Genomic DNA, 13593 nt, shown 5'->3' on the forward strand with positions numbered 1-13593 from the left:
AAAGTTGCAAATGCTATTCTTGCAAATTGTACTTACAACAAGTGCCTTCTTACACACCATCCAATTTCCATTGTCAAGGATGGAAAGCAGCTGTTAAATGATATACCATTTGTGTGGTAAGAGTTAAGAGTAAATATACAGTACTATTATATCAGTGAAATAAGCATAGTATGAGTTGTTGCAATAGTTGGTTGTCTATACAAAACAAGATGATGTAACACAGAGTCATATCAGATCGAATCATGGCTTGATGTGACATTTCAATACAATTGTAGTTAAATTATGTAAACATATGCAAAATTTTACAGTGAGCTTTAACCTTCTTCATTTTCTTTGCAGTGTTAAACGAACCAGATAGAGGATCACTAGGTGTGATTGCTACAGTTTTTGACAAACTCAATCACGAATATAAGAAATATCTAGAAGCAGAACAAACCTATAATATGGCAAGTTATTAACTTTTTTTCTGAATCATATATTTTGTAGCACACCCTAATTTGAAATTGCTCCAACCTGGTACTGCAAAATGAACCTTCCTATTGTGCAGTTAATATAAAAGTGCTTAGGTGCTTGAGGTAAAATATGTTTCCACTCAAGTCAATCAGGCAGTGGATACTTGATTTTCAGTGTTTTCATTGCAAATAATGAACACAAATTAATTCTATATTAATTAAGATTAGTATAATGAGAATGCTTACTATTTTGTTAATCTTGAGAGTGTTATTTTTAAATTTAGTTTTGGCTTCAGTCTGATTTAAAATGTTATATGGACAATACTTTCATTTGACTCGGGACTCAATGCCAAGTAATCTATTTAGGATTAGAGTGTAAAATTAGTACTAACTCTACTGCCATAATAATTTTTTTTTCCTGAAAGATCTATGTTTAATAAAGTGCTCTTTGGCTCTTTACAGGCATTAGAAACGGGCCAGAGTAGAAGCAATCCACCTCCAAAACGACCAGTCCGTACTCAGGCAGTTATTGATCAGTCAGACATGTATACCCATGTTTTATCTGTGTTTACCGAAAAAAAGGTTGGTCATTTTAGACACAAATATTGATTACATTTTATATTTGTTCATATGCTAATTCAAATGTGAGAAAAACAGCACTTTCTGTTAAAGGTGACATTACTGACAACTGCTGTTTTGGAAAGTAGAAGTTAATTTGCCACAAAATCTCTCTGAAATAAAATGTCTAAATAGCAGTAAATTGCTTTGCTAAATATAATTGGATTCCTCTTACATAAAATGCCAGATTTAAACCATCTGTTCTTGCAAATTCTCTCTACCTCCAGGAAGCACCTCACAAGTTCACTATAGCAGTATTAATGGAGTACGTTCGTTCACTCAACCAATTCCAGATACCTGTTCAGGTAAAAATGCAATGTCCCACTGCTTAAAATAGATTTTGCTGTTGATTATCCATTCACTGCTTCTGTCCCCTGGGGGCTTTTAGATTATTCTAAAGCATAATTTCATCAGTTTCCATGGAACTCTAGGAAAATGTAGCCCTCAGTCAAACAGAGAACTGGGTTACTTGGAAGCCACTTAATACACTGTGGAGTTGGCAGAACCAAAGTAATCCTAAGAAAATGGTGGGGTTGCAACTACCATTGGAAGTGAAAAGAACAGGCAATTTCACACCTATGTCAGTGTCTTTTGTGCCCTTCAGTGTGCACTATGAAAGACTTGATGTTAGCTACCCCAAATGCTTTTGATGTTGCCCATTATTGGGCAAATATTATCTGATACATTCATTCATTATACTGTGGTGCTTCTAACACAAACAAAAAAGATTGATTGGCATTAATTCGCAAGTGCTATTTGGCAGTGTGAGCATGCAAAGGAATAGTGATTTACGCAGCAAAATCTAGGCATTATTTCAATATAAAATGGCTGTTTCACTCTCCAAAATATGCTAAACAAACAGCATTGTAGAGGGAGATGTGCTGGCACTGATAACAGGATTTTTGTTTTAAAATATTTCAGGCTGCCTTATCATACAGTACTGTCAGAGCTGTAGTTGACCAAATGACAATTATCTTTGAACAGACAATTTAGCACTTTATAGCACACCTAAGATTATTCTGCAGATCTAGTTGCCTAATGTTTAAAAGGTCTTAATCCAGCACATTTGTTGTGAACTATTGAGCAAGTAAGACAAGCTGTGTGCAAGTATTCTATGTTATATGTCATGCTGTGAATGTTATAGCAATCAGTCTGGTAATAATTTCTGAATCTTTCCCATTAAATAAACTCGCTAGCTGGAGATAACTGCAGCTAGAGGAAAGCACAGTGCAAGAAAAAGCCAGAATAAAGAGGTTATTCATCAGAGCAAAGATGTGGTCTGACACATCTCACATGGCAACTCATTCTAGAGGCATGGAATTCCTGCAGACAAGGCTGTCTCTTCTGTGTGTCAGCTTGATTGCATCAGTGGCAGACAATTGAAAAGAGACCCAGATAGTAATTACACTGCAAGCAGGCTGATTTAGGTGAATATGGTCTTTGACATAACTCTCACCCAAACCATTTAAGATGGTAATGGTCAAAAGACACCTTTGGGTTTGGAAATGCATTGACAATCACTACAGCTAGCATGATACAAGTTTTACATGACATAACTACCTCACCCTCCAATTTCCTGCCTTTGGTCTTTTTCAGCAGCTCAGGTTCCCAAACAGCCTTCAGAGAGCAGTCCTATACAGAGTGCATTGCAGCAGGTGACCTGAATGTCAGTCAAGAACAAATACCTTGAGATAAGCTCAGGTCTCTCCAGATTGGATTACCAATGGCACACTAACTTGATCTACCAAAAGTACTTCTGACCAACCATCTCTGCCACTGACCTGTCTGTTAACTGCTGAATCCAGATGTAGAGCTGCTGTTTAAGACCAAATGCAGCTACTATCTGGATTATTCAATGTCCCTCTCTGATGTCCCTCTCCTCATCACTCATCCACCACGAAGCTGCCTCAATCCATTAATTCAATATTTCTATACCTTCCCTAAGATTGGAAACACGAAATAATAAATATCATTTGTCTGTCTATCTATCTATCTATCTATCTATCTATCTATCTGTCTATCTATCTATCTGTCTGTCTGTCTGTCTGTCTGTCTGTCTGTCTGTCTGTCTGTCTGTCTGTCTGTCTGTCTGTCTGTCTGTCTGTCTATCTATCTATCTATCTATCTATCTATCTATCTATCTATCTATCTATCTATTTATATTAAATGTATACCCCGTCCATCTAAACCGAAGTCTACTCTGGGCGGCTAACAATAAAAAATGGAATTAAAACAATATGATAAATTAAAAAACAACAATAGTAGTATGGTTCAAGATGAGGAAAAGAAAAAAAATTCAAGTGATGACAGGAGGGAAAGCCTGCCTAAAGAGCCAGGTCTTAAGTGTGCTCTTAAAAACACCCAGTGAGGGAGCCAGACAGATCTCTGGGGGCAGACTGTTCCAAAGGCGAGGGGCCACTGCCAAGAAGGCTATGTTTCTTGTTCTTTCTCTCTGGGCCTCCCTCGGCGTTAGGCCATTCAGCCACCCTTCCTGGCTAGAACGAGTGGTAGATCTAGGTGGAAGGAGGCATTCCGCTAGATACTGAGGTTCTAAACCATTAGGGCTTTATATGTCATCATTAACACTTTGAAATCAATGCAGAAACAAACGGGCAGCCAATACAAGGCAGCCAGATTGGGGGAGATATTTCTCGTCCCACTGAGAAGTCTGGCAGCTGCATTCTGCACCATTTGAAGCTTCTGCATCAAATTCAAAGGTAGCCCCACGTAGAGTGCATTATAGTAGTCTAATCTCAAGATTACAAGCGCATGGATCAGTGGTCAGTGCCCCAACATCAAGATTGGCAGCTGGGCAATCCGCCACAGATGGAAATAAGCAGAGTGGACCACTGACGCCTCCTGGGTTTCCATGGTGAGTGCCAGATCCAGATGGACCCCCAAGCTGCGAACCTCACTCTTTGCAGTGAGAGCCACTCCCCCAAAAGAGAGGGAGTTTCCCAAACCACCAATGGAAGGGCCACCCACCCTCAGGACCTCTATCTTGTCTGGGTTCAGCCTCAGTCCATTCTCCTGCATCCACTGCAGTACAGCCCCCAGGCATCACTAAAGGGACAGAATGTGGAAAGAAGATGTAGAGCTGGGTTTCATCAGCGTACTGATGGCATAATGGCCATTGATAACCTTTCAGTTCAAACTTCAGAATGTCTTCTCATAGTGTTTTCCTGCAGATAATGGAAGAACATGGGGAGTAAGAGTGACCACTGTGGCAGTCAGTAGGCTAAAGTAATTGAAATACAAGTCTTCCAGCGTCACCTTTAGAAACTGCTCACAGAAAAAGCATTGGGGAAGGACCATAACTTGGGGTAGCACATTTGTTCTGTATGCAGAAGGAAGCAGGCTGAGTCCCCAACAATTCCTGGGAGACCTAGTAAAAACCCAACTGGAACCTCAGCCCAAACCCCCAGAAGGCTGCTGTCAGGTAGGGTTCACAATACTGGGTGAGACAGAGCAATGGTTACACTCCATGGAAAGCAGCATGCTTCTTCTGTGTTCTCTGCCTTCTAAGCCCAAAACAAATGACCCAGAAAGAGACAGTGGTCAATGAAAGGGAATGAGAAAATATCCAGGAAAGCCCACTGTGTTGTACTTGCCTTGGCTGTTCTCTGGCGTAACAAAAACAAAGAAGACATTTCCTTTTGAAAAAACCAGTTGAAAACAGATTGACATGGGTTCTAGTAATCATCTATACAGATGTAAGGAAAATGTTCACTTTCCTGCTGTTTATGTTGAGGAGGAATGTAGGGGAATGGCTTTCCACCTCTTCTTGTTCCAAGGATTTGATTTCCCAGTTATTTGCAACTACCTATAGATTTGCTAGAATTACAAAGCAGTATTGCCAGCCAAGGGAAAAATTCTGAAATACTAGATTTTTATATCTAGTTAATTCCAATGATACACTTTAGGACTGCATCCTACATCTAATACAATCAAATGTGTTAGTTCTGAGTCTGGATGCTGTGTAGGTTTCATATCATTCCAGAGTGCTTCTCAGAAATAATTGGAGACTGTAGCTCAGGGGTAAAGATTTCTTAACCTTAATGTATGTACGAGAAAGAGATGTATTTGCAAAGACAAGTTGGTTAACTTTTCACCACTACTCAGATGTGCATTGATGCCAGCATGATCTATTTCTACCACAAATTTTCAATTTCCTCTGCAGGTGGACACCTATGCTCACCCAATGGCAAAGTGAGGGGAACCGTTTGAGGCCTAAAGATATTATGGGCCTTTATGTTGCTTTCAGCCCAGGTGACATCAAATAAATATGAAACTGACATCAGGCGACTAGTATTTGATAAATAGTTGAAATAAATTTTAGGTTTTTCAAAGGAATGCCAAATATAATAAGCACCAACAGGATCAACCCCATGTTAGCTGGTAAAAATGCAAAGATCTTTTGACATATTAATTACATTCAAAGAGACAGTCCTTTTCTTGTAGTATTCTTTACAGCTGCAACTTTTGTTCTTTTTCCCCATCCTAAAATTAAGATTGTGTATATTAGTTTAAAACTTGCCTAACTATAAATGTTTTCTTGCCTCCTTAGCATTATCTATACGAATTGGTAATTAAAACCCTTGTTCAGCACAACTTATTCTATACGCTTCATCAGTTCCTGCAGTACCATGTTCTCAGTGATTCGAAGCCTTTGGTAAGTTAAATTATGATCTCTTAATAAGTTTTTGCTGTCTTGTTTAATTATAATTGTTTTAATTATGGTCTCACCTTACTAGCAGTCTGCATAGGATTATCTTGTTTTGCCTTGAGAATGATGATACAGATAGTTAGGCTGCAGTGACATGGCCAAAAAAATCCTTCTTCTTTGCAGAGTCCAAATTGCTTACCATACCAATTTTGCACTTAAAAGCTAACAGAAATACTAAATACTGTCTATCTCTTGTTTCAGGCTTGCTTGTTACTGTCTTTAGAAAGTATTTACCCTCCATCCCACCAGCTGTCACTGGATATGTTAAAGGTAGGTGTGGCAGGAACCTGTAGTGTGCTAAATCTATGTCTGCAAAGTGGTTATACTTATATCTGGGAGAATAATCAAACTAAAGTACGAACATAAAAACAAGCTAAAGCCTACAGAGCAGGGGAAATAATTTTGCTTGAATACTGGAGTTAAGTTACGGCTTTAGTTTTGCCAAAACCACTGCTGTCAATTTGTGCTTTCAGAGACTCTCTACAGCCAATGATGAAATAGTGGAAGTTTTGTTGTCCAAGCATCAGGTACTGGCTGCTTTAAGGTTCATTAGGGGCATTGGAGGACATGATAGCATTTCCGCTCGCAAGTTCCTTGACGCAGCAAAGCAGACTGAAGACGAGATGCTGTTCTATACTATATTCAGGTTCTTTGAGCAGAGGAATCAGCGATTACGTGGAAATCCTAGCTTCACACCAGGTAAACAGCATTTTAAAAAGGGAGAAGGTTGACACATATGTCAAAGGAATCCCTTACCTTCTTTTAAAAGAGCTTATTGCATCAAATGGTATCTGTCAATGTTTTGGTGAAATCAGTTTAGAGTAAAGGTTGAAGGTTAAGGTTCTTGCTCTTTGGATACTTAGAGTCTAGCATTGAGAAAGCCCCACCAGCGCCACACAATAAAAATGTTGTTGCACAGTTAAGCCATTAAATGGAGATTAAGAAAACTCATACGAATTATCAGTTCAGTTTTATTAACATGACCAAACAGATGAGGTATTCATAGACAACCTGCTTTAAGATATTCTTCTCTAAGCCTTCTAACTCCCTCCTTCACAATTATCAGATAATACATCCATTTTAAGTTAGTGCTTTTACCATTCTTGAAACAAAGTTTTTAAAAAGCCACCAAAACACAGAAGGAGAAACAAGATACAGTACACATAACCCATGGTCGGTGTTCCTAAATGTCATTTCTGCAGTAAAGGCACTGATATCTGTATATTACATGTTGAGCAGTTGTGATTTTAAAGATTTTGCTATAATCTGAGAGAAAGGATAAATATAATTAAAATATGTATAACAGTTTCTATGCAGAATTAACGTCAAAACTAAAATACATGTCATCAACTTGTGGAAAAGAAAATAGTTGCTCATCAAAGGAACAGTTAAAATTTTAAATACTTTACTGTGGAATGATATAATAGTGCCTTGATGTAATTTGAAGAGAGACAGAATGGAGTAACATAGCCCTTGTAGAACTGACAGTTTATCCACCTGTATTTCAGCCAAGGACTGCTCTACTCCTCTGAGCATGGCAAAGGAGCAAGTCAGAACTCACCTGTCCCTATTTCTTTACCAAGTATTTAGGAGTACCTCTCCTAGACATTTAGTACACTCTGGGTTCACTGTAGCTGCTTGTGATCAAAGTGCTCTGCTTTATTCCCCTAAGTGCGGAATGTATATGAACACCTACAACCGTATCTCAGTTTTTCCCTTAGAGGAATATCCCAATTTTCCACTTACAGTTCAGGGAAGGACTAGGTACTCCCATATGTGCAGTTCTAGCCAACATTATGCCAGAAACTAGCATGCTTCTCAGCAGTAGCTTTAATAGCCAACTGTGATAACGAGTAAGGAAGTGGGGAAATGGTTAGAGTTGGACATGTTGCAAAGGAAACTGCTGGCCTGAAAAGAATTTAACATTTGTGGTTTTGCCAAGAAAGGTCAACTATAATGTTAGGGAAAGGTAAGTGTCTCAGTTTTGCTGTGCTACTTCTCTTGACCCCAAATATTTGATTCTACATGAAATCCACTTTTTCCCAATAGTAATATACAAGCCTCAAAACACACGTGTATTGTACCTTTAGCTCCTTCCTCTTCTCAGTTTTTCTGTAAACATTAGGGGTTTTTTTTAGGACAGCTATTTGTGCTTTGTGCTCCAAAGTTTGAGGAGTACATAGCTCAAACAAACAACTTTCAGACTTTAAAGATGGCTCCTGAAATTATGTATGTGGATGATAGTTCAAGTTTGATAGGATAAAATGTACAGAATGAGTCATTAGTAAAGTGTGCTGTTATGTTGCTTTCTTGTTGTTGTCTTGTAGGAGAACACTGTGAAGAGCATGTCATGTTTTTTAAGCAAGTTTTTGGAGACCAGGCACTAATGAAGCCTACAACTTTCTGAAGTAGTAAAGCAGTTTCAATACAAAATGTATAAACTTAATTTATTGCATTTATGTACTTATACTTTTGACCTACAAAAATCCTATTTTATAATAAAGTATATATACAGATCCTTTGGCAAATATTAAAAATATTACAACATTTTGACTCATGACTTATTTTTTTCTCCTAAAAATAAAGCCACAAATTGCATTGACTTGCATTTTTAAAAAAACAGTGTCACTGGTTCAGCAGCCTATTCTCTTACAAGTCACTTTAAATGTCATTAAGAAGGTGTTTGTGAAGTGGAACAGCAGCCTTTAACAGGAGCAAAACCTAGAATGTATTAAATAGTAATAACTTATGGTTATGTTAATGTTTCTTTTTTTAGTAATACTGAAAATTGTGTAGCTGGATGTAAAATTTCCGAACTTCAATCTGTCCAGAATACTAGTCCTCTTAGTTTTAAGGAAGACATCAAAGGAATCCAGAGAATTTTTCAGTTGTGAGAAAGCAGTCATAGAAACTTGCTACAGTTTATCAGGAAGAGGGCTTCAACCAGAATTCGAAGTCCAGCAAACACATTGTTTAAAATGGCTAGAAAAACAGCAGTTTCTCCCTTTCTGTACCTTTGTTCCTTTCTTGTGCTGCATGTGCTTTAGCTTTATTTACTGATGGCCCTGTGGAGGAACAAAGAAACATTACTCAGGAGTTGTACATTAGTTATTTACTTATTTGATAGTGCTTTGTTATCAAATATGTGAAGGCATAAGTCATGTCTTACTGAATTTGCTTGATCTGAAACTGTTTCAGTAAAATCATGTGAATAAAAACAGCAATTTAAGTAATAAATTGTGGAGGAAAAGTAATAAGGTAGGAGACATAAGGACAAGTACAGCAGTGTTAACACTATTCATAAAATTTTCTTGAATTGCATGATGCAATAAATAAGAACTGAAAACAAATGAAAGTTTCTGAACTATTCCTCTCAGTGCTGCAGGAGGCAGAGTGTGCACACACCCAGTAGACGTACAGCCTTGCCCAACTACAGTTTAGTGCAAACAGAAAGAAAAAAGGGGGGAAATCTTGCTGAAATCAAATAGTATGTTAACTTGGCCATCTTGGCAAATAACAGACTCTTACCGATGTAACTTAGCAGGACAGGAAGAAATATTAGTCCATGAGTTGCTCCAAGTAACACCATGGCTAAATACATTCTGAAGTAGAAGATCTGGAAAATCTGGGATTTGGAGAAGGCTAGAACCACTATTCCTCCGAATTTCGTTAGTGTAATGCCACTGAAAACCTGTGAAAGGTAATGTATAATGACTCTAGTGAAAGAAATATACTTTAATAGTTATTTACTCAGGATGATGCTTTTGTCCTTTTATCAAAAAAATCTAAACCCTAGTGATTTAAACCAGATCAGTTTGTTCCATGGAATGAAATGGCACTTATGGAACTACGTAGCTTGTACCCTATGGCAGTATTTAGATGCCTTCAAGGAGGAGACTGGTAGGCCGCCTGTATCATGTTCTGACATGACCTCTGCTGCCATGTCAGAACAGGATACAAATCTGCAGGATGTGGGTTGTCTTGTTAAGCTAGTGGAGCAAAAATATGTTCTGGAACCTTGAAGACTAACACATTCTAGATGGCAAAGTAATACTTACAGAACTTCCCATGTGGGATAGTGCTTCTTCAGCACGTTCTGTCCTTGTTGCTTTTGTACTGATTGTGAATGCTCTTGTCACATGGCTGCAGAACTCAACGGAGATGCCACAACTCTAGAAGAACAGCATAAATATGACACATTTCATTCCAAGCATCTATAGATAAAAAAAATGTTCAATTGTCATCAAGGAGGACTTCAGGAAAAACTGTTTACAGGCAGGATCCAACTGAATTATTTCAGCAACAGGGACAGCATCTGTCAGTGAAACCAGAAGACAAGCTATTTTCCCATGTACTGTGGTTCCCAAACACTGGTTCTGCTCTGGAGTACTCTGGAACCACTGGGAGGAGCTTTTAAAGCAGTGGAAAGGGCTCGAAACAAAAGAGGGAAGTCCTTTTAGAATAGTGCTGAACAGTATTTCTTACTGCCTAACTTAAGACTGATTCTTGGATAACATCATTTGTAGTAATTCTAAACATGTTGTCCTCAGGCATCAATCTTTATGTAGCCACACACACAGGGTAGGAGATACATCTAAATGCAAGGAAACAAATGTTTGCAAGAGTAGTTTTAGGTTTTGAAGGGTTTCAACAACAGAAAACATCCCCAAACAACTAGCTGAGGAAGGAGTTCTCTCAGAAGCTACAAAACACTGATCTGGTTGAAAAATAAAAATTGATGATAGAAAAGAATTACATCAGTTTTCTGTCTGAAGCAATCAGTGGAAGGCAAGGCTTTAGTGAGACAACATGAGGCTGAATGACAGGTAGGCAGTTACTGTATAGTTCTTAGCTCAACTTTGCTCCTTTAAGAGCAAGTGAAGACCAAAAAACGTACAAGTGTAAACTGGGCACAGAGAAGTCTCTTACTAGATTAAAAAATAGTTTCCAGGAAAGTGTTCAAAGAGATACAGAAGTCCATAGAAAGAAAGAAGTTCATGATTTTTAAGACCCAGGTTTGGACATAAATGTGTACCCCTACAACTTCTCACAAAAGACCACAAAGTACCAGCAAACATTTCAGTATGGAACTGTTCTAGAAGCCTTGCTTGCTAGAACTATAGGAGCAAACAATTCATTATCTGTTTTGCACGTTGGAAGGGGCTGTAACTGGAAAAAGGTGATTTGCGATAATCCTGCAGCATAGTACATGGAGACAAGTCAGACTATAAATGGTTTATGACAAATCTACAACTGTATTGACCTTTATTCCACGGTTGCAGGCTAGAATAATAACCTGGCAATTTCTTCTCTGCTAGACTCTTACAGCAGTAGTTCCTAACCTTTGGTAACCCAGGTGTTCTTGGACTGCAACTCCCAGAAACCTTGGCCCGCACAAGAACTGGGTTACCCAAAGATGAGAACCACTGCTTTACATCAAGTTTACACCTCTGCTCCCCTGGAGTGTGGTCTATTGTTAACATTAGAGATTAAAGCTGAGGCCAAGACTGGTATAAAATCCCAGTAATTAAATAAATAAAGAAATGTAACTTTCAGATCACAGCAAATGTCAGTATACTTAAAAGTACCTTGCAAACCTCTTCCTAGACTACATATGGTACTCAATGCAACATAAAAGTTTCATGTTCTACTGACTTAATCTACAAACGTGATTTTAAAGTGTTACACACTGGCTAGAATCCTGTTGTGCAACTCTGTGTGTAAAGACCCCCACCTCTGCTCTCATGTTCTGAAGCTCATTAGGGATCCCTTTTTGAGCTGATAAAGGCTTTGGGTGCCTTTGTAGGAGGAAGGATGCCTTTAATACCTAAAACATCGCTGCTATTGGGATTGGCAGTGGTGATATTTGGACATTAAAAACTCTGTCCTGAGATTCTCAAAGGCGTTCCTAATTTTTTTTTTAAAGCATCTCTACATATCTCAGGAGGTGAGAATAAACATTTCTTCAAAAACTGAGTTGTGCAACATGTATTCAACCATCAAAATGTTCTGTTCCACTTATGAAATTCTAAAATTTCATAAATTCTAAAAACAGGAGGACTAAGAAATGGTTATTGTACTGTGCAGTTTCACAAGTCCTGAAATTAGTTAAAAGCCTGGCCTATTTCCACTTGTTGTATTATACCTTAATAGTATAATGCCAGTGAGATGCTGAATTTTTGAGAAGACATTTTGATCACTTAGATTCTGGCTATCAGATCTTAAGCTGTGGGTGAACTTACCACTACAAGGTTGACTAATGAAACTGCATTCAAGCTGATACCCCAGAGCCACATCACCCCAAACATGTTGATCAGAATCATAGCAATTGTGAGGGAAACAACAACGGCTGCCCATATTTCAAAACCAAGGAGCACCATTGTAACTAAGAATATGGATCCAAGGGAAATGCTGAGGTTGAAGATGGTATCGTCCACAATAGTCAGATACTGTTCATAAAAAACGTAAAACACACTACGAAGAAAACAGAAAAAATGTTATTAGCTATTAGACTAATAGAAATGCTTGACAGCTTCTAAAGATGACATTTCAAGCTTTTTCAATGAGTTAGATTGAAATCGTACAATAAGAATGATCTTTATGTTCATAACTACTGAAAAATACCAAAAAGCTAGGATATGAAGGCAGCAGTGAAAAGTATTCATGGTGCTTTGAGTTCTCTATTCATCAAAATTACAAACTAAACTTAAAAAAATTGTGAGATAAGTGGGGTAGGACAAGTAAATACTTCCTGTCTCATACAGCCTCATCTGAAATGCTTTGACAAAATGCTTTGAGGAGCTTTATAATGTACAATAGTGGTCCCGTTTTAAAGACAAATTGCAGGATGGCTGAGTAGCTGAGGTCATATCCAAGCATTTGTACTCTTAACAAAAGGATAAAGTTGAGACCAGCTGGCAAACTGGAATTTGGATTAAATCCTTGTTTCATTGGGATTTCTATACTTGAATCCCCAGATGCTGGATTACAACTCATATAACTAAGATGCTCAATGGCTGGCTAAGTAACTGGCATGAAAAAGGGATGCCTGAAAGACAAGTGAACTTTGCATGTTTTCAAACAAAATTGTGCCCATTATAAAATAATTTAGAAATTTAGAAAACTCAAAGTAGCTTTTTACATTTCCACAATAATTTCTTTGACCCAAACAACTTGATATTTCTACCTTAAATTGAGCTGCTTTATTGCATTCTATATGTAATTGCCTCTGAAAACTGCTTAGACACTATACCTGTGTCAGTGATATGATCATATTACACCTTTCTGAAAATTCCTTCACTGATTGCCAGTCTGCCTCCAACCCCTATTTAAAGTGCTAGGGTTTGACCTTTAAAACACTAAAAAACTGAGATATGGGTGAACTGAGAGAGTCCATACCCTCAAAAGAATTGCCCAGGGCTTCAAGATTGGGTAATGAAATCTAGGCCACCTGCTGCAGGAGTTCCATTAGAAGAGTCTTTACACTTTTGGCTCTAGCACTCTGGAATGCCATCACCTGACAGATGTCTTCTGTTTCTCTTTGGTCTATTTTTGAACAAATTCAGCAACCCCATTCCTTCAGCCTTAGGGAATTAACTTGAATCAATAGGAACTTTTTGTTGTTGTTTAGTTGTCCAATTCTTTGTGACCACATGGACCAGAGCATGCCAGGCCCTCCTGTCTTCCACTGCCTTCCAGAGTTGAGTCAAATTCATGCTGGTAGCTTCAATGGCACTGTCCATCCATCTCGTCCTCTGACGTCCCCTTCTCTTGCCTTCAAACTTTCCCAACATCAGG

The 13593-nt window shown here is 38.2% G+C and overlaps 2 protein-coding genes across 4 annotated transcripts in view; one reads left to right on the forward strand and one right to left on the reverse strand.

Moving 5' to 3' along the window:
- RMC1 (regulator of MON1-CCZ1) overlaps positions 1-8343 on the forward strand; it is a 33564-nt gene extending 25221 nt beyond the window's left edge. For all 3 annotated transcript variants that reach the window (XM_072998851.2, XM_078392616.1, XM_072998852.2), the window contains 7 exons: positions 340-446; positions 915-1034; positions 1298-1375; positions 5638-5742; positions 5998-6066; positions 6270-6495; positions 8124-8343. In XM_072998851.2, coding sequence (XP_072854952.1) covers positions 340-446; positions 915-1034; positions 1298-1375; positions 5638-5742; positions 5998-6066; positions 6270-6495; positions 8124-8203 — 785 coding nt within the window. In that variant the 3' untranslated portion in view covers positions 8204-8343. The remainder of the gene's footprint in view (positions 1-339; positions 447-914; positions 1035-1297; positions 1376-5637; positions 5743-5997; positions 6067-6269; positions 6496-8123) is intronic.
- NPC1 (NPC intracellular cholesterol transporter 1) overlaps positions 6748-13593 on the reverse strand; it is a 50355-nt gene continuing 43509 nt past the window's right edge. The window contains exons 22-25 of the mRNA XM_020785692.3: positions 12039-12270; positions 9855-9968; positions 9325-9487; positions 6748-8861 (exon numbers count right to left, since the gene is read on the reverse strand). Coding sequence (XP_020641351.3) covers positions 8779-8861; positions 9325-9487; positions 9855-9968; positions 12039-12270 — 592 coding nt within the window. The 3' untranslated portion in view covers positions 6748-8778. The remainder of the gene's footprint in view (positions 8862-9324; positions 9488-9854; positions 9969-12038; positions 12271-13593) is intronic.

This window comes from Pogona vitticeps, chromosome 4 (assembly GCF_051106095.1).
Source record: "Pogona vitticeps strain Pit_001003342236 chromosome 4, PviZW2.1, whole genome shotgun sequence".
Classification (NCBI taxonomy): Eukaryota; Metazoa; Chordata; class Lepidosauria; order Squamata; family Agamidae; genus Pogona; species Pogona vitticeps.